Below are 19,165 nucleotides of genomic sequence, written 5' to 3'. Positions count from 1 at the left end.
GCTAGGAATGAACTTGTTCTATGAATAGAGACTATAAGGATGTTCACTAAAGCATTATTTAGAATATCAATATATCCCACACAAGGTCTGGTTACATAAACACTAAGTCCACTCACAGAATTAAATCTATAAAGTTGTTTAAAGACCAAAAAAAAACTATACATACCAATCTGAAAAAGCCTAAGATATATTAAATGAAATATACAAGATGCAGAATCGAATACGAAAAAGTCCATTTGCATTTTTGAAAAATGAATGGGAGGAAAAAATATATATATATATCTCCAGAAAAATTCTGGGAAGCTACTTAGAAAACTAGTAAATAGTGGACTCTTAAGAGTCCAAATGGGAGGCAGGTAGAGATGGAAAGGGCATTGGGTTTTTTTTGTTTTTTTACTATTTGAATTTTTCTTTAACTATCTGAATTTTTCCCCAGGCACAGAAAACTTTGAACTCCTTTTTTTTAAATGAATTCAACAAAAGATCATCTCCACCAAGGCACACTGAACAATAAAGACACAAACTTCAAGGCAGGTTTTTTTTTTTTTCAAACATTTACTGAACACAAACACCATTTTTTTTCCTTTTACACAGCAATATTGTTAGTTTCAAATTAGCTGGGCTATTAGGACTGTCATTTGCCACGAAATTAAAAATGATTCTACATGTCAAACTCAAATAGAAAATGTCATGCAATATATAAATCACTAACAGACCTTTGGTGCAGTCAGCAAGTTTACTATGTTTATTAAAGTCACGTAAATGGTTTGACAAAAGTGCACAATAGAATGACATCACTGGTTTGTTATAAATCACAGTGAATTACTAGAATACAACAATGTAGTTCCTCTACATGGAGGATTACAGGATGGGGTGAATATTATAAAGGATAGGATCTTTTCAACACATTAGGCCAGTCAGATTTTACTCCCCAACTTATGTACCTTTGAAAAGACTGGTTAGCAAAGCTGAGGGGTTTTCCTCCTCTTTTCTCCTCTACCAATTACTAATAAGCCACAACAAAAAAAAAAGCCATGCACAAATTTTACAACACCTGATAAAAAACAGATACAAAATCTTGTTTACTTCATCACTTGGCAAAGCTTGCATCTTCGCTCCTTCATTTTTCTGATTAGGCCACTTGTCACATAACTCACCCCTAAATGAAAAGCTGTTAATAATTTAGCAATACTCACCCCTGCACACACATCAAGATACACTCCCCATAACCATCAAGTCCATGTCCCTTCCCTGCACATTAACACAAATGAACACACCACAAACCTAGGACTAAAGACATTTACTTTACAATTTTAAAAATTAATATATATAGCATCACTATCAGTGTATTTATTTCAGATCCCATATTTGGGAGAGAGGATGCTGTACATACAACCGAGCCCATCTGAAGATTTGGGCAAATCTGCCAGAAATGTATGAGGAAGGCCCTGCGATGTGCCATACATAACCAGGTGCTTTCTACCTTCCAGAGAGGAACCCAGAGCAGAGCTGTGCATTTCCAGAGCAGGAATAAACACAGAGCTTAACATCTTATGGGCTGGTAACTTTTCATAGAGCGAAAGGCAGAGTTTTGTCTTCTTTAATTCATTTTCATGTTACAGCATAGTGAAGAAAACAGAATAGTCATCTGTACATAGATACATATGGCTAGCCTAAAAAGGAACATTTAAGATCTTTACAGAAGATCTACCATAAAAACAAGTCCTTTATTATACTCTTATCCATCTACTCACTAGTTCAATCACTGGCTGCTTCTAAACCCAGCAAACTGTAATCCGAGGTCCAGCAACTCACTCCTCACCCTGTCCCATTCAAAAAAAAAAAAAAAAAAAAATGCTTCTGCATGAATAATCCAAAATGGTCTTACCCATAAAGTAGCTGCCTCAAACTATAGTGGAGACTGGAGACAGGGTGTTGTTCCCTTGGGATTTGGATTTTTAAAGACACTTCCCAAATGCAGAGTTGATACTCAGGGAGCTACTGTCCCCAAATCATATGTTACTTCAAACAGACTATCGTACCTATCTAAATTCCTCATAATTGTCAGCTACTAATCAATTATTAGTATAATGAAATAAAACTCTTCCCAGAAATCCAGAAATGAGCAAGACCAAAGCTTGCTTTTTGGTTGGTTTGTTTGAAGTTCCCACAGTAAAGAACCTTAAGGTAGTTGGACTGTGGCCTGCTAGAGCCATCCAGGGTAGACTGAAAAAAAATATGTTGTGTCAGAGTTCTTAAATAAAAAATTTCCCCCTTCTTTATCAATTGGGGGAATGGGTTTGCTGCCCATTCCTTGAGTTAGAGACCTAAGGTCAAGAGTTCAAGGTCACCAACTCCATTAAAAGCGTAAAACCCACCTAAGTTTCACATGGTTTGCCCAGGTATTCAACCACCTGGGCCTCTAGTTCAGCCAAATTCATAGGACAATTACTGAGCAAGGCAAGTTTTAACTTCATCTGTAACATCATCAAGGAAGACTTATAATCCAAAGCATACTTCTACCAATAATAAACAGAAAGTGACAAAAGTGGCTGGAAATGGAGACAGCCTAGAGTTCTCAAGTAAGCTGAGATACTCAACTATTATTACCGATTTATTTTCCTTAAAACACACACACACACACACACACACACACACAATAAAACAAAACTTAAGCTTGGGAAGGATTTGGCTAAACATGTTTAAAATAATCCTACCAAAAACAAATAAAAAACAGGCATGTAAATCACTTGTTTCAAGAATGGTTTTATACAGATGTTTCACAATACATATTTGGATTTATTTTACAAGACAAAATTAGATCCTTAGCAATAGAGTGCACAATGTCCTACTACACTATAGTAAAAAATTTGTTACCATTAGCAGAGTTCATAGTTTATTCCACTGTCTTCCTTCTCCAACTCTGTCAGCATTTCAATCAGCAGCTCTACTTTCTCCAGCATTCATCCCTTCTCAAAAACAGTCATTAAATTTTGATGTCTGAATATGTACATGTGATCATTATCCTCATTTTATAAATAAGCAATATCTAAAATAGTGCTGGTCCTGGGTAGCCAAAGAGATGAAATGGTTTTTAAAACATGCAACATTATCTGATATTTTAAGTGTTGGTGTTTAAAAATCATACGCATTAATAATGGAACTAACTGAACACCAAGTATCACAGCTACTCCTCAGACTGTCAAAGAAGCAGGCCTTGAAATCTAAAAAACACAGAGTCTGATCTAAGCTGCGGAAAAGGCGGGATTCACTCACCTTGGGGCCATGCATTTTCTCTTTCAGGCCATGAGAGTTGCCAAGAGCAAGGTACAGGGTTTCCTTGATTATGCCAGGAGGAGCAAGGCCGGTAATTTTAAAATTAGGGCTCATTCAAATACCACCCTTTAAACCATCCTAAAAGCCCTCCTTGTAAAAACCTCAGGTTGGGGAAACAGAAATATATTACGACGACAGAATTTACCATCAAAACATTCCTAGCTGAAGCAAGAAGAACACGAAGAGTTAACTACAGTAGCTGTAAAGGTATCTTGCATTCTTGGGGGGGGGGAGTTTTTAAGCTTCCCACCTTCCATTCCCTCCTACCCTTCAAACTATTTCATTTCGTGGGGTATCTTTTATTTAAGGCCCTAGGTGCTAATTTTGGCTTGGTCATTGTATTTTACACTGATCCAACTGCAACCCTTCTCTTATACTTCACAAAACAGTACACATACATTCAATGACCACTGAAACCGTACAAGTTTGGGGTTTTTTCTGTTTTTGTTGTTTTAGTTTATATCTGATGTTACTATGTCATCATAATGCTTTTCATTAAAGAAAAAAAAAAGCTGCAGGTCTTCACTTACAGTACCATGCACTATGAGTAGCTAAGGCATTCATTTGGCACTAAAGAGAAAAATACAGATATAGCTAATTTTATCATTTTTAACATCGATAGGTGTGTACCCTCTACTTGAATTTCTGTGATGCTTAAAAGATAATCACAGAATACTCTTTTAATCCAACAGTTAAAACGCTGCCATTAAAACAGAACAGAAAAAACAGAGACCTCTGCATAGCCTATCAGAATCTGTGACATTTTGTGGTTGAAAAACTTGCAGCTCTCACAAAAACATCTTTCAAAGGAGCATTGCAAATTATTTTCATCATCAAAACCATTTAATTTCCTATACCGCACTAGTGATTTTTCTACTAGTTATAAGGGAGACTAAGAAAGCGAAAAAATTACAAATTACAAATATCCTGGTTCCTTTTCATCTGTCATAAACACCTTATTAAGGGGGCACAGACAATGCCCTCTGGAAAAGTAATTTCCAAATTTTAAAAGAGACCACACAGGAGGAAAGGGAGAAAGGGACAAAAATAGAACATATAACTATATTATAACAATTTGTTTCATAAGAAAACACAGCATTCATAATTTTTACATGTCTGTGAGCGGAGTCAAAAGCAGACTGCTGCAATTTAGAGAAATTACATTAAAACAGACTTCAAAGAATTTGAGAATTTAAGCCCTAAAGGCAAGTAGTCCATCAATATTCTCTGAAAATTTGCTTTAAGATTATTACTACTTTGTATATACCACCCAGCATAATGCAACAATTTCCATGGGTTTAACTTTATGCTTAACTGTTATTAAGTGAGCACATTTTCAGATTAATCTGCAGCTATATTTTTTTAAATCCTCCTGATGTTATAATGTGTTGTATCACTCCACATAAATATCTAAGAGAGAAAACTACCTACAGCAGTTTGGCACGTGCAGAACACCTGGATATCCCGTTACTTTTTATGGTCCTTTTTAGTTGTTTTGCTTCATGAAATCCTCAAAACTGCTGCAAGGATAACACACTGACACAGGCTTAACAGAAATACTTTTGTAGGCAGTTTCTTAAAACATTATCAACTTCAAATCATAAATGTCCCTTGTTACATAAACAAAATATCTTATACTCGTTCCTTAAAAAAAAAAAATTACAAATAGTCCAATCATTATGTTGTACACCTGAAACTGATAAAATGTATCTCAATTATACTTCGATTGGGAAAGCAAAAGACATAAATGAAGAAAAAAAGAAAGAGAAAGTTAAGTGACCAATATCCAGACACCTTAGATTATAGTTACACCTAAACAATGTGGCTTTGTTTAAAGTGTATTTGAAATCAATAACCGTTATGAGGCAAAAAAGACCAAATACAGAACTAAGGAAGGACGGGGAGGGAGGAAGGGTAGTGGAAAGAAAAGTAGAATTTATGAACACATAATTCTATTGTCTGTGATTAAAGTCCTTTACTTTTTAGCACCACATTAAACGATTTTACATATCCAGTCACTTAATGAAATCCAACAAACTCTTCAAGAGTTCTGGGGATCTGGTCTTGGTAGTTAATGTCATTAGCCCGAACTGCTCGGGCAGCCAGGCACTTGAGACTCATCTTCATCTGAGTTTTAAGTAGTATCTCAGATACCCCAGTGGTACTCTTGTCTAGCGGAGTCTTATTCTGTTTATTTGTCATGTCAGTGTGAGCGCCAGCTTCAACCAAGCTAATGATGATAGAGTGCAAGGTCAAAAAATCACTGATGGGCCTGTTGTACTGCACAATAATGTGAAGGGCACTGTTCCCCTCATTGTCTACAGCATTCACCTCAGCACCACAGTCCAGCAGCAGCTTTGTGACAAGTGCGTTCGGAAAGCTGCAGACATCGTTGGTGTGGAAATCATCAACCGGGGTGTTGGAGTTGACAGCTAGATGCAGCAAGGTGAAACCTTCCCGAGTTCTGGGATCAAGGTGAATCAGGTTGTAGATCTGCTTGTTAATTTTGCACTGATCTTCTTCGCTACACTGTGTTTTGGTGGAGATGCACACTAAATACAGAAAGGTATAGAGATTACATTCATAATTGTCCATAGCGTTGTGGACATCAGCATCTGGAATATTTTTTACTCTGTTCATACTCTGTTCTATTTCCAAAACGCTGCATCTCAAAACACATTCTATGTCTGGGGCCTTCACAGTTTCATTCAAATGTATCATCTGTGAGAAAACTTGAGCAAATCGAAGAAGATCCTTGTGGGTATTCCTGTTGCCTTTCTGTCTCAGGTGCAAGGCGTGCAGCCACAGCTTGATACACTGTTCAAATTCCATGTTATCCGCATAAACAGCTCCCCTGTAAATGATGGGATGGGACACATCAATATTGTCAGCACCTAAAATCCGTTCCCGAACTATAAGGCCTTCCATATGAAGAGCATCTCTGTCTTGCCGAATGGATTCCAGTTCCTGAGGATTTCTACATTCAGTTCTATTCCCATAAGCATGGATTGGTGGAAGAACCTCTTTCTCCAGAATGTTATCACCATCTTGAAACCTCTCCAACATGGCTAAATATAAATAGTGGTACGTCTTCATGATGTCATAGTTCTCACGGTCGTTTGCAAAGGAGGCACCCAAGAGTTCCAAAGCTTCGATCCGACTTCTTCGGTCACAATCAGCATGAGAGAGCAACAGTTCGACGACATCAGCTTTACAGCTTTCGGCAGCTACTTTTAATGGCGTCATCCCATGGCCATTCACCACTATAGCAGCGCGCCATTTTATCAGCTCTTTCACAATATCTATGTGCCCGGCTTCTGCTGCAAAGTGCAGTGCGGTGGCTCCACAATGTGCTTTAGCATTGGGATCGGCACGTTGTTCTAAAAGGTATCTCACCACGTCAGTGTGTCCCTTATATGCTGCAATCATCAGGCAGGTGTTGTCGTATTTGTTGGCAATGCTGATGTTGGCATTATTTTCAACCAAGTATTTCACAATGTCCAGCCTGCCATCAAAGCATGCTGCCCGCAGAGGGGTTGAGTTAGTCACTGTGGTGTGGTTCACGTTGGCTCCGTGGCTGACTAGAAGTTTAACAACTTCAAAATGTCCGGCTCCTGCTGCACACCAAAGAGCGGTAGCCCCGTCAATGACGTACCTATTCGTGAAGAGAACCAACAGTCAGAAAACGGAGGCCACTAACCAAAGTACAAAAAATAGATTCGTTTGCACCAACCAAAACTTCAATCTACCAAACATTAATACAACATTAGTTTGGGTGAAAATAAAATTGGGTCACTTGAGTAAAACACTCTGCATTGTACTTATACTAAGTAGAAGCTCAGGAAATGTTAGTTATTGCCGTTATTGCTGAAGTATATAATCCTAAAAAAGAGAAAACCATAAACCAACTTTCTACTAACAAAAGTAAATACATTTCAGAAAACAGAGGAAACGTATGGAGGTTCATAACTTCTTTACCACCAAGTTGATGCACTGGCTCTTAAGGAAAAACCTGTTGTTCCTTCCCAATATTCCCCAGGTACCTACAGTTTCTCCCAAAAGGTCAGCAAGAAAGCTATCCTAGTCCTCATATTAAGAATGTTAGACACTCCTTTAGGAAAAAAAATATTTAAGCAGATAATTTTCCCCTAAGATTATATCTAAGCTAATCAAATCTACGTCTACTACAGCAATGAGAATGCAAAAATCCCTGCTCCATACAATACAAAAGGATCACATAAACATGATACTGAGCAAAAGATGTCAACCGAACATAGTACATATTATATTACTACATTTATAGATCTATCTGTAGTGTTAGAAGTCAGGACACTGTTTACTTTTAAGGGGAATAGATAGTAGGAGGAAGCACAAAGGGATTTTAGTAAATAAATATATTCACTTTGTGAAATTTGTATACAATTTCAATTAGTGCATTTTTCTCCATCTGTTCTACTCCAATTTAAATCTTAAAAACGTGTGTGTGTGTGTGTTGTGGGTTTATGTACGTTCCTCAACTAAACTACTAGGGGAAAATAATAACAGCAGGAAACAAGTAGCACTTTCCTAAAACCAACTGAGCATCTTCCCTGACCTTCAGCCCATGTTTGTACTTTTTGGCTTCACAGTCATCACTCACTGGTATGTGCTAGATTCACTACTTATATAGAATTAGACTCTTGCTAGAAGGCCAATTTTCCCCATGTTTCTACCTTCCATTTCTCCCCAACCTCAATTTTTCAATTGTTTTTCCTATTACTGACCATCAGACATAAAAATGTAGATTTTTGCTGCAGATACTTAGATCTACTGTGCCCGAACCACTAAAGTAAGTATACTTGCAAGTGTTAAGGAAAAAGGTCAATCAAAAGCAGTATTTACTAGAACAAGTAAATATTTATACCAAAAACCTCAGCTGAGCTTCTCACTATACAATCTAATGTTATAACACAGGTCAAACTGTATCTTCCATGAAGTTAAAGAATATAAGCCCCCTGGTATAATATAAATATCATAGCTTAACCCCAATTAATCACCCCCCTCAAATACCACTCTCCATGGTTTCTGCTGAAAACAAAAGACCCAGTTTATAATAATTCAAGCAATTACTTCTAAGGTTTCATATAATGACACAAAATGACGCAAAAGCCTTCTAACAAGTGCCTATGGAGCTGCCTACGAGAAAGGCTGTAGGACTAACTGGGAAGAAGCTTAAAACTATTGGAAATGTCCTAAATAATCTTGATCCAGGTAGTGCCTACATGGGTGGATATTTAGGAAAATTACTCCTCAAACTGCACACTTAAGATCTGTGCATTCTATTGTATGGAAGACAAACCTCGAGAAAGAAAAAAGCAGGTTTCTAAAGTTTCTTTTTTAAAATGCCATTTAATTGTGGGTTTTTTTGTTTTAATATTTTGTTTATTTATTCATGAGAGACAAAGAGAGAGAGAGAGAGAAAGGCAGAGACATAGTCAGAGAGAGATGCAGGCTCCATGCAGGGAGCCTGATGTGGGACTCGATCCTAGGACTCCAGAATCATGCCCTGGGCTGAAGGCAGGCACTCAACCGCTGAGCCACCCAGGCGTCCTCCCATTTAATTGTTAATTGATTTTTTTAAACTAAAGTGTAAGTCCAGAGACACCTAGGTAGCTCAGTGGTTGAGCATCTGCCTTCAGCTCAGGGCATGATTCCAGGTCCGGGAATGGAGTCCCACATCAGGCTCCCCATGGGGAGTCAGCTTCTCCCTCTGTGTCTCTGTCTCTCTCTCTGTGTCTGTCATGAATAAATAAATAAAATCTTGTAAATAAATAAATAATAAAGTATAAGTCCAAAAAATAAGACATTATATCAGTGACAGTTTTCAGCAGTTGCCAACTATACCTTTTGCAAACAATTAAAATTCACTTACTAACATTTTTTTTAAGACTTTATTCATTCGTGAGAGACACAGAGAGAGAGGTGGAGACACAGACAGAGGGAGAAGCAGGCTCCCCGCAGGGAGCCCAATGTGGGACTTCATCCCCATGATCCCCAAACCCAGGATCATGCCCTGAGCCAAAGGCAGAAGCTCAACCGCTAACCCACCCAGACGTCCCTCATTTATTAACATTTTTATTGCCACGATAATACAAAGTTAAAAAAATTTTTCTTTCACTGTCCAAAAAAATACCATTTACAAAAGCATTAGAAAATAACAGTATCTAGTAATAAATCTAATGAAAACTGTGCAAGACCTCTTAACTGAAAACTATAAAACATTCCTGAGACAAATTAAAGACCTAAATAAATGGAGAAATATTCCATATTTATAGTTTAAAAGACTCAATAGTGTTAAGATGTCAATTCTCTACCAAAATGATCTATAGAGTCAATGCAATCCATCAAAATCTCAGCAGGGGCAGGTGTGTGTGTGTGTGCATGTGTGAGCATGCAGGCACATCCACATAGGTAGAGACTGACAAGTCAACTCTAAAATGATATAGAAATCCAATTGACCTAGAATAACCAAAATAATCTTGAAAGAAAAAAAAAGTTGAAGGACAAACTACAGTTAATTAAGATAATGTGTCACTGGCACAAGGGCAGACATATCACTAAAATAAAAAAACTTCCAAAAATAGATTTACACAGATAGTCTCTTGATTTATAATAAAAGCTCCCTTGAAAACCGTAGAAAGTGTCGTCTTTTTAAAAACTGATCCTGCTCCAAAGAAGACATACAAACGGCCAACGGACAACATGAAAAAATGCTTAAAATCACTCGGCATCAGGGAAATACAAATCAAAACCACAATGAGATACCACCTCATACCAGTCAGAATGGCTAAAATGAACAAGTCAGGAAAGGACAGATGTTGGGGAGGACTTGGGGAAAGGGGATTCCTCGTACACTGTTGGTGGGAATGCAAGCTGGTACAGCCACTCTAGAAAACAGTATGGAGGTTCCGCAAAAAGTTGAAAATAGAACTATCCTACAACCCAACAACTGCACTACCGGGTATTTACCCCCAAGATACAAATGTAGTGATCCAAAAGGGCACCTACACCCCAATGTTTACATGGGTCCAATGTAATGTCCACAATAGCCAAACTATGGAAAGAGCCAGATGTCCATCAACAGATGAACAGAAAAAAAAAAATAAACAAACAAACAGATGCACGGATAAAGAAGATGTGGTATATATGCAAAAAATGGAATACTATTCGGTCATCAAAAAAAATGAAATCTTGCCATTTGCAACAATGTGGATGGAACTTGAGGATATAATGTTCAGTGAAATAAGTCAATCAGAGAAAGACAATTTATCTTATGATTTCACTGATGTGAAATCTAAATAACAAAACAGAATCTTAGGGGAAGAGAGGGAAAAATAAGACAAAATCAGAGAGAGAGAGAGAGACAAACCTTAAGAGACTCTTAATCACAGGAAGCAAACTGAGGGTCGCTAGAGGGTAGACGGGTGGGGGGACTGGGCAACTGGGTGATGAACATTAAGGAGGGCACGTAATGTAATGAGCACAGGGTGTGATATAAGACTGATGAATCACTGAGTTCTACCTCTGAAACCAATAATACATCATATATTAATTAACTGAATTTAAATAAAAAATTTAAAAAGTTTTTTTAAAAAGTTAAAATAAATAAATAAAATTTAAAAAACTGGTCCTGAAGCAACTAGATATCTGTATGGGAAAAAAATTAACTTTGACTTCTACTTCACACTATGCATAAAAATTGTAGCACAGATCTATGTGAAGAACCAAAACATAAAATTTCTTTAAAAAAAAAGTAGACTATCTTCATGACCTTGGAGTTAATGACTATTTCTTAAACAGAATGTTAAAAAAGTGCTAATCATAGAAAAACTGATTTATTGGGCTTCATTAAAATTAAAGAATTTCAATTCAGTAAAAGATGTTATGAAGAAAGTGAATATGCAATCCACTCACTGGGAGAAGATATTTATTTACATTGAATGTACTTAACATATCAATAAAAGGCAAACAACCCAACTAAAAAATGGGTGAAAAGACTAAACAAGTATACTTCACAAAAGAAGATGAATTCAAGTGACCAATAAACATATGAAAAGATGTTCAAGGTAACTACTTGAGAGAGGTAACTAATTGAATGCGAATTAAAACCAGGAGTTACCGGATAAACAGATACCAGAATAGGTCAAATTAACTGACATGACAGTACTAAGTGTTGGACAGGATGTGAAGCAACAAAACTCTCATTGCTGGTAGGAATGTAATTTGTTTCAACCACTTTCAGGAAAACTGTTTAGCAACAACTATTAAAGTTAAAAATACACCAAACCCCATGACCCAGCAATTCCACTCTTCAGCATACACTGAAGAGAAGTGAACACAAATACCCACCAGTGAAGACGTATACATAAAAATGTCCATAGCAGCTTTATCCATAATAAATAGTCAAACACTTGAAATAACTAAAATACCTGTGTTCAGGATAAATAAGTTGCCATATATTCATACAACAGAATACTACAAAGCATAAAAATAAACTAGTGACACACACAACGGCACAGATGAGTCTCACAATGTGTTAAGCAAAATAAAAGCCAGACAGAAAAGAGGACACTCTGTGATTTCCTTGATAGGAAGTTCAAGGATAGGCAAAACTAGTCTATGGTGATAGAAGCCAGGATAATCATTACTTCTGGAAAGGGAAAGGAGAGGAACTGACTGAGAAGGGGCAAAAGGGAAACGTTGAGTGATAAAAACGTCTTATATACTGATCTACAAAGTGTTTACATGGATGTAAACATATTAAAATTTTATCACATTGTGCACTTAAAATTATGCACTTTACTAGATGTTACACCTTAACTAAAAAGAGTCTTAATTCAAAGCAAAAAGGAGACAAAATTAAAAATACTCAAAAATGAACACAAATAGCTAACAAATATCCTTCAATGTGCTAGGGACTCACTGTGTTAAGTGCTCAATATGCAATGTATCTCATGTAATCCTCATAATAACCTCCCAATAACCCTACAAGATTGACACATTATGTTCATTTTACAGATATATAACTAAAAGGTTTACATGAGATTAAAATACAAAAGTACTCTAGAAACTACAAACTGCATGAAATGTAAGTAAATAATACATGCCATTGCTCAAACACTATTTCAATTTAAAAGACATTTTTTCAAAAAAAATTTTAAAAATTAAAAATAAAAAGCATTTTTAACTAATTAATAACAGTGATCTATCAAAAAATTAATACACAGTTAATATGTAGTTACATTTACATAGTTAAATGTTTCCTTGCACTTTAAAAATATAAAAATGTTATATGCCAGGAATATCAACCTAAACCATGTAAAACTCAAAAATTTTAGATTAAAATAGCATTCATATACGTTATCTTTAACTCTCAAAAAAACCATAAAAGATAAACGTGACCCTCATTTTAAAGATGAACAAAGAGAGACAAAAAGTGATTAAAATATTTTTCTCACCTCAAACTTTCCAAAGTTAATGATTAGGAATAAAAATCAAATTACAAGTATATATTTCACTTGGTTTTTGTAACAGTTTAATACTTTTCATGATGTAGCCTAATCATTTCCACTTTTCCATATAGTGATGTGATAGAAGCCTCCATCTATTTTTATTGAGGCAATTAAAATTTTTAAATATTTTAGGACAAAAATATTCACCGCAGAATGTATTAGAAAATGACTAGTCCTTCAGAAACATTAGCCTTGAGCAAATTTTGAATTCCTATATCTAAATGAAAACATTAAACAGATTAAAGGAAATTATAAGCCTAAAACCTATGACATTCCTTTGTCCGTAGACTTCAACTGAAATAATGAGCGCAGACTTCCTCAAAACAACATACCAAACACATTTATAACAGAAAATAAAAATATGATAAAATTAATGCAATGTGTACTTAGTCCTATTGGAGAAGTATTAAAAAACAATGATCTTTCTAGATGCAGTCCAACATGGCAATGCAAACTCTCTATTATGTATTTCACTTTAAAAATCAAAAAACTGGGGGGGGTGCCTGGGTTACTCAGCGACCCTTGTGATTTCAGCTCAGGTCATGATCTCAGGGTGGTGAGATTGAGCCCCCCATGGGGCTCCAGGCTCAGGACAGTCCGCTAGATTCTCTACCCCTCTCCCTGCCCCTCCCCCACCCCCATTTATTTAGAGAGTGCATGTGCTATAAATAAATAAATAAATAAATAAATAAATAAATAAATAAATAAATAAATGAATAAATCTTTTTAAAAAATATGAAGAAATCAAGGTTCCTGGCTGGCCTCCATTGGTAGAGGGCATCACTCGATCTCGGGGTCATAAGTTTGAGCCCCATGCTGGGTGTTGAGATTACATTAAAACATAAAATAATTACATAAATTAATAAAATAAAAATAAATTAATTAATAAAATAAAAATAAACTATAATCTGATATTCACCTTTTTACACAAAACGTACACATCACATGATGGAAACACCTCACATAAAAGATAACATTTCTGATCACAAAACTAAGCTCAAACTATTTCCTGGTTCAATTTGAAATAAAAATGTCTGATTCAAGTATATGAAATGTAAATAAAATTCATTAAATGTAAATGATCAACACTTTATTTTAGCCAAAGTCCTTAAAAAAATCATTTATTAGATCAAATATAGTTCCTTGAAATATATACTGCCTGGCAATGATTTTTAAATGAAGCCAAATGATGATGTGCCCCCCCTCATGCCTGTCTTCTACCTGAACATTTAAAGTATTAGTACTAGCGCCAACTTTAAAAGTAAGAGAACTCAACAAAAAGCCTCGGAATTCCCAGAGGTCCTGTTCTCCTTCCCATCCATGTCAGCAAACTTCTTTTAGGACCAGGGTTCCCTTAAAAACTCTGGCACAGAGCTGTCAGGCCCTAGGAACTCAGGCCAGCACACTATTCCATGGTCACATGACACCTCGCCTTTGTTCTGTTCCATTTCTGTAACATTCTCAACAGTTCCCCATTCTCCAACTAAAGGTTCTTTCATTTCTACTCAAGTAATTTTCCTTGCCCACTCATCTGTCAATCTTAGTCTTCATATATTAAGACATAAGTAAGACGATCTCAAATGCTACTCTTAAAAATATGAACAAGGGCTCAACTATCACCATAGGGCTTGACCTAGGTAGGCAGTCCCTTCCTCCTTGAGACTCTTATGAATCCACTTTAGTTTCTTAGGGTATTATAGACATTTTTAGGCAGAACATACACTTCTACAAAATTTTTTTTAATATTTATTTATTTATTTATGATAGACATAGAAAGAGAAAAAGAGGCAGAGACACAGGAGGAGGGAGAAGCAGGCTCCATGCCAGGAGCCTGACACGGGACTCGATCCCAGGACTCCAGCACTGCGCCCTGGGCCAAAGGCAGGCGCTAAACCGCTGAGCCACCCAGGGATCGCAACTTCTACAAAATTTTTAATAAGCTATTTATTTTATAAATGTCTTCCTCTCTCACACAAAACATGCTGTATCAAACCCATAATTATACAGATAACCATTGCTTAGGATAAAGCTAAGAAGTGAAACTTTTTTTGAAATGTTAGGCTAATAACTGGATAGGTAATGAACAATGTGACAAAAAATTGTGAAGATGCGTGTACATAAGTGATAAAAACTAGAAAACACTGATCTACTTCAGCACACACAGACACCTGTTAGTCCCCACCTGGCCATGATTCTCAAGTGCCAATGGAATCTAAAGGGAGATTTAGCTGAGTACCTCTCAAAAGCCGGCCCCCAAGGGGTGAGTTGAACTTCATATTGTTAACACCTCATTGGGACTATTTTCACAATGTCTGGAATGAGTGCAAAGTAAAATCATGACATTTGCAAATAACACTCTTTCATCTAGTTCTGAAATGCCAAATGACTGGAATAAACTGCAAAATCTCACAGAATGGTGTGAGTGGGCAGAAAGGTGACCATGAACTTCAATTCTCCTCTGTTAATTAACTGGTAAGCTCCTCAAAGGTAGAGACCTCCTTACATTGTTTTCTGTATCCTCCACAGAAGGTTTAAGAGGGATAGGCCCATCGCAGGCATTTATTAAGTAAAATTCTCAACCACCTTCACACAACAGCCAATAAATTCATAATTATAATAATCCATAAACAAAAAACATAGATCGAAAAATGATCAGCCAAAATCACGCGTGACTGAACCATTTGCAATGCAATTACCTCTATAGGATTCTTGATTATTTTACACAAGGACCATCAAAATCTGGCCTCCACCTCTCTCCAGTCTCCTATAATCTCCTTCTTAATTTCCCCAGCTTGAATCTCTTCCTACAACCACAATGAAATACTTGTCACTGCAAGTTCACCATGCCGCTGCCCCTTCTCCTTACTTCCTATAAGGCCCAACTCAAACATCACCTCCCTGGAGAAGCCTTCCCTGATTCCCCCAGGCAAAGCAGAGCACTTCCTCTTCCCATCCTCCCACAGCAGGCCCAACAGACTTCTAAAACTAAATGGCATGGCATCTGCAATCACTCACTTATGTATCTATTTCTCGGTCTCCCCCCACTAGACCATCTTCCTCCACAGTGGGAACAGTATGTTACTCACCTCTGCATACCCAATCCCCACTGCATTGCCCAGCACACAGTAGGAGTTCCGTAAGTGTTTGCCACCTGAACTCTTTAATTTCACTGCCCAGCGCAGAATACTGGGCAAGTATATAGGCTCAATGTTTATTTGTAATCATTTCTAATAATTTCAAGTTCTTTTCATTCCATCTCAAAAGACCCTTCTCTTTGATAGTAAAAAAGATGGCAAGGGATGCCCGGGTGGCTCAGCAGTTGAGCATCTGTCTTCGGCCTGGGGCCTGATCCTGGAGACCCAGGCTCGAGTCCCACACTGGGCTCCCTGCATGGAGCCTGCTTCTCCCTCTGCCTGTGTCTCTGCCTCTCCCCCCGCACTCCCCCTGTGTCTTATGAATAAATAAAATCTTAAAAAAATAAAAAACAAAAACGGCAATAAGCAAAGCCTTTACAAATGCTTTAGGAGACCATTTTTTCTCACCACTACCCTCTCCTCACCCAAACAGGCCTCCGCAAGCTCCTTAGCCAGGGCGTCCCTGCAGCTGTTCCTGAAATGCCTATTCCAATGAATGCATGTGCCTATACAACTGGAATGGTGCTGGAAGTTCAGGGGTCATTCCGTATCACTCCCTGTCTAGGTATAGGAAAGGCTGTGGGAACGCAGGGAGTTCTAGAAAGGACACAGAAACCGGTAAGAGAAAGCAGACACGAATCAGGGTGCCATCTTTAATCAACAGGAAAAAAAAAAAAAAAAAGACCATCTCCTTGATGTGTTGGGAGAGGATACAGGAGATTAACCACCAACACAGGCGATTGTTTCATTAAAACGTAATACTCTAAAATATTCTGCTCTCATCTACAGCAGAAGAAAAAGCTTTTATTATTTAAACCTAAAAAAGAACCGAAATTCAACAACGCCCTAGTCAATCTTCAAGAAGCACTTTTTCAATGAGGGTTTAACCAAGCAGTTTCCAATCACCATAACTGAAGACGCCTATCTTTTTATGCTTGGACCGCATCTACCTCCGAGGGAGGGAAATGCCCAAAGAGCTCAGGCACTGGCGCACAAGTCAACGAAAACAAATGCCATCAATGGAGAAGTTCCTGATCTGTTAGACACTTTAGGACAAATAGCCCAGCACGGCAAAGATGGCACACCTGACACCTCTGCCTTAAACACTCATTCCTACCCCCCCAAAACGTGCACACTTAAACCTCAACAAATTTCAACTATGACAATATGAATTTTTGAACTCCCTTCCTCGAATAAAACACATAGCACTCTCAAGTCTCTCCACGATATCACAGAATAACACGCATTAACAACGGCAGTATCTCCTGGTCCAGGTCCAGGGCCGTTTCTGCAGCCAACCCACCTACCCCGGAGCCAAGCACAAGAGTCAGGACCACCTCTTGGGACGTCTGGCGGCCGGACCATCCCTGGAGAGGCTGGAGTCCCGGGGCCTCGTTCGGACACTAAGGCTCCCACCGTCCCCCTCCCCCTCTCCCCTCACCACCCCATCCCCATCCCCCTCCCCGCAACCCGTCGGGAGCGATCCGTCACTTGGAAGGACCAAGCACCGACCAAACAACTCGTCAAACAGAGGTCCTCAGTGTTCACTGCCCACCGCGTTCATGTCTCATCTCGCTTGCAACCCCCAGAGCCACCAAGGTAAAAGCTGGGAAGGAGCACCTCCTGCGGACGACCTGCTCACGGCCTCCGTGGGAGGGGGGGGGGGGGGGGGTACCAGTACCCGCTCCAGATCAAGGCAGAGGGTGTGGCTCCGTAGCCCCCGCAGAAGCGAGGACGGTGGGTAAAGGGGCCGGTGAGGATGAGCAGAACCGCGGGATCGGGGATCCCCGGGGGGCCCAGCGGTTGAGCATCTGCCTTTGCCCCGGGGCGTGATCCTGGAGGCCCGGGCTCGAGTCCCACGTCGGGCTCCCTGCGTGGAGCCTGCTTCTCCCTCTGCCTGTGTCTCTGCCTCTCTCTGTGTGTCTCTCATGAGTAAATAAATACAATCTTTAAAAATAAAAAAAATAAAAACACGGGATGCAGGAGGAGGAGCCCCTGGAAGACGCGGTGGGCATCCGTGCGGCGGCGGCGGCGGCGGCGGCGGGAGGGGTCGGGGTCGGGGTCGGGGTCGGGGTCGGGGGGCACCTACCCGTCGAAGCGGACGGTGCCCGTCTGCTGCGTCTGCACCCGGTAATGCTCCAGCAGCAAGCGCACCACCTTGGCGTGGCCGTTGCGGGCTGCGATGATGAGGGGCGTGGAGCGCTGCCCTCCCTGCTGGCTGACATAGCCCAGCAGGTAGCGGATGTCGCTTTCGGAGCGGTTGAGGAGCAAGGCGGCCAGGGTCAGCACCTTGCCCTCGCTGGCCGCCTTGTAGACGTAGCCGGCCAGGCCCTCCATGGCCGCCGCCAACTCCAACACCCGTTTGGTCGCCACCGCGGCTGCTGCCTGGCGCCCCCGGAGGCCGCGTTCGCCAGCGCTTCCAACCCGGGCCCTCGCAGCCCATTCAACGGGGCGCCGCCGCCGCCGCCGCGCCCAGGCAGCAGCGCGGCCCGCCGAGGGCGCAGACGCGGAGGCGGCCGCGCGCCGCGGGGGGCACGTCCGCGACCCGGCCCGCGCCGCTGCGAGGACGGCGGTCAGGGCCGCCCCCGAGGTCCCAGGCGCCGGCCCCGGGCCGAGGGCATCTCCATGGCGGCCGCCGCCCCGGGCCTCCGGCCGGACCCCTCCTTCCTGCGCGCTGCGACAGGCGCGCGCCCGAGCTACGGGTCGCCGGCCGGGTCTCAAGAGGGCCGCACGCGCCCCGGATGGCGAACGACGGGGCGCGCCTTCCCGCCCGCCCCCCCACCACGCCGCGCCCGGCCCGCGGGGCCTAAGGCCTGAAACGGCCTCCGCGTCCGCGCCGCCGCCTCCTCGGCTGCAGGGAGCCCGCAGGGCCTCGCCCACGGGTGCTCAGAAGCGCCAGACGCCGCCGATGGCCTCGCAGCTCCGCGCCCGGGCGCCTCCGCAGCCAGGCGGAACGCTCCCGCCGCAGCAGCCGCCGAGCTCGGGGCGGACAGGAAGGCGCGCCTCCGCACACTGGGCCGGGAGGGGGCGGGTGCGAGCGGGAGGAACGGTTAAGCCGGGTGTCCCCGCCAAAGCCGCCCGGCCGGCAAACGAGGCCTCGGTGGAGAAAGGTTCTCGGCGCGCAGCGGGCCCGTCCGCGGCTCG

The 19,165-nt window shown here is 40.7% G+C and overlaps 1 protein-coding gene across 2 annotated transcripts; it reads right to left on the bottom strand.

Moving 5' to 3' along the window:
- Nucleotides 1-717: 717 nt before the first annotated feature.
- Nucleotides 718-18,480, bottom strand: FEM1B (fem-1 homolog B). 2 transcript variants are annotated; one of them, XM_072809363.1, is made up of 2 exons: nucleotides 18,111-18,480; nucleotides 718-6,991 (listed from the first exon to the last, which is right to left on the bottom strand). In XM_072809363.1, exons 1-2 carry the CDS (start codon nucleotides 18,356-18,358, stop codon nucleotides 5,356-5,358), a joined length of 1,884 nt encoding a protein of 627 aa, XP_072665464.1. In that variant the 5' UTR covers nucleotides 18,359-18,480; the 3' UTR covers nucleotides 718-5,355. The 2 variants fall into 2 exon arrangements, with proteins under 2 accessions (XP_072665464.1, XP_072665465.1); XM_072809364.1 differs by lacking the exon at nucleotides 18,111-18,480 and adding an exon at nucleotides 14,109-14,292.
- Nucleotides 18,481-19,165: the final 685 nt, after the last annotated feature.

The sequence above is a fragment of the Canis lupus genome, chromosome 32, assembly GCF_048164855.1.
Source record: "Canis lupus baileyi chromosome 32, mCanLup2.hap1, whole genome shotgun sequence".
In the NCBI taxonomy this organism is placed as follows: Eukaryota; Metazoa; Chordata; class Mammalia; order Carnivora; family Canidae; genus Canis; species Canis lupus.
Note: the sequence above shows the minus strand (reverse complement) of the source record. Positions and strands in the feature narration are given on the sequence as shown.

Bases quoted from the DNA above. Each gene is read 5' to 3' on its own strand.
- FEM1B (XM_072809363.1), bottom strand. From the start codon at position 18,358: ATGGAGGGCCTGGCCGGCTACGTCTACAAGGCGGCCAGCGAGGGCAAG. The intron at 6,992-18,110 runs GTAGGTGCCCCC...CTTCACGAATAG, and splicing joins GGCACCGTCCGCTTCGACGG to GTACGTCATTGACGGGGCTA.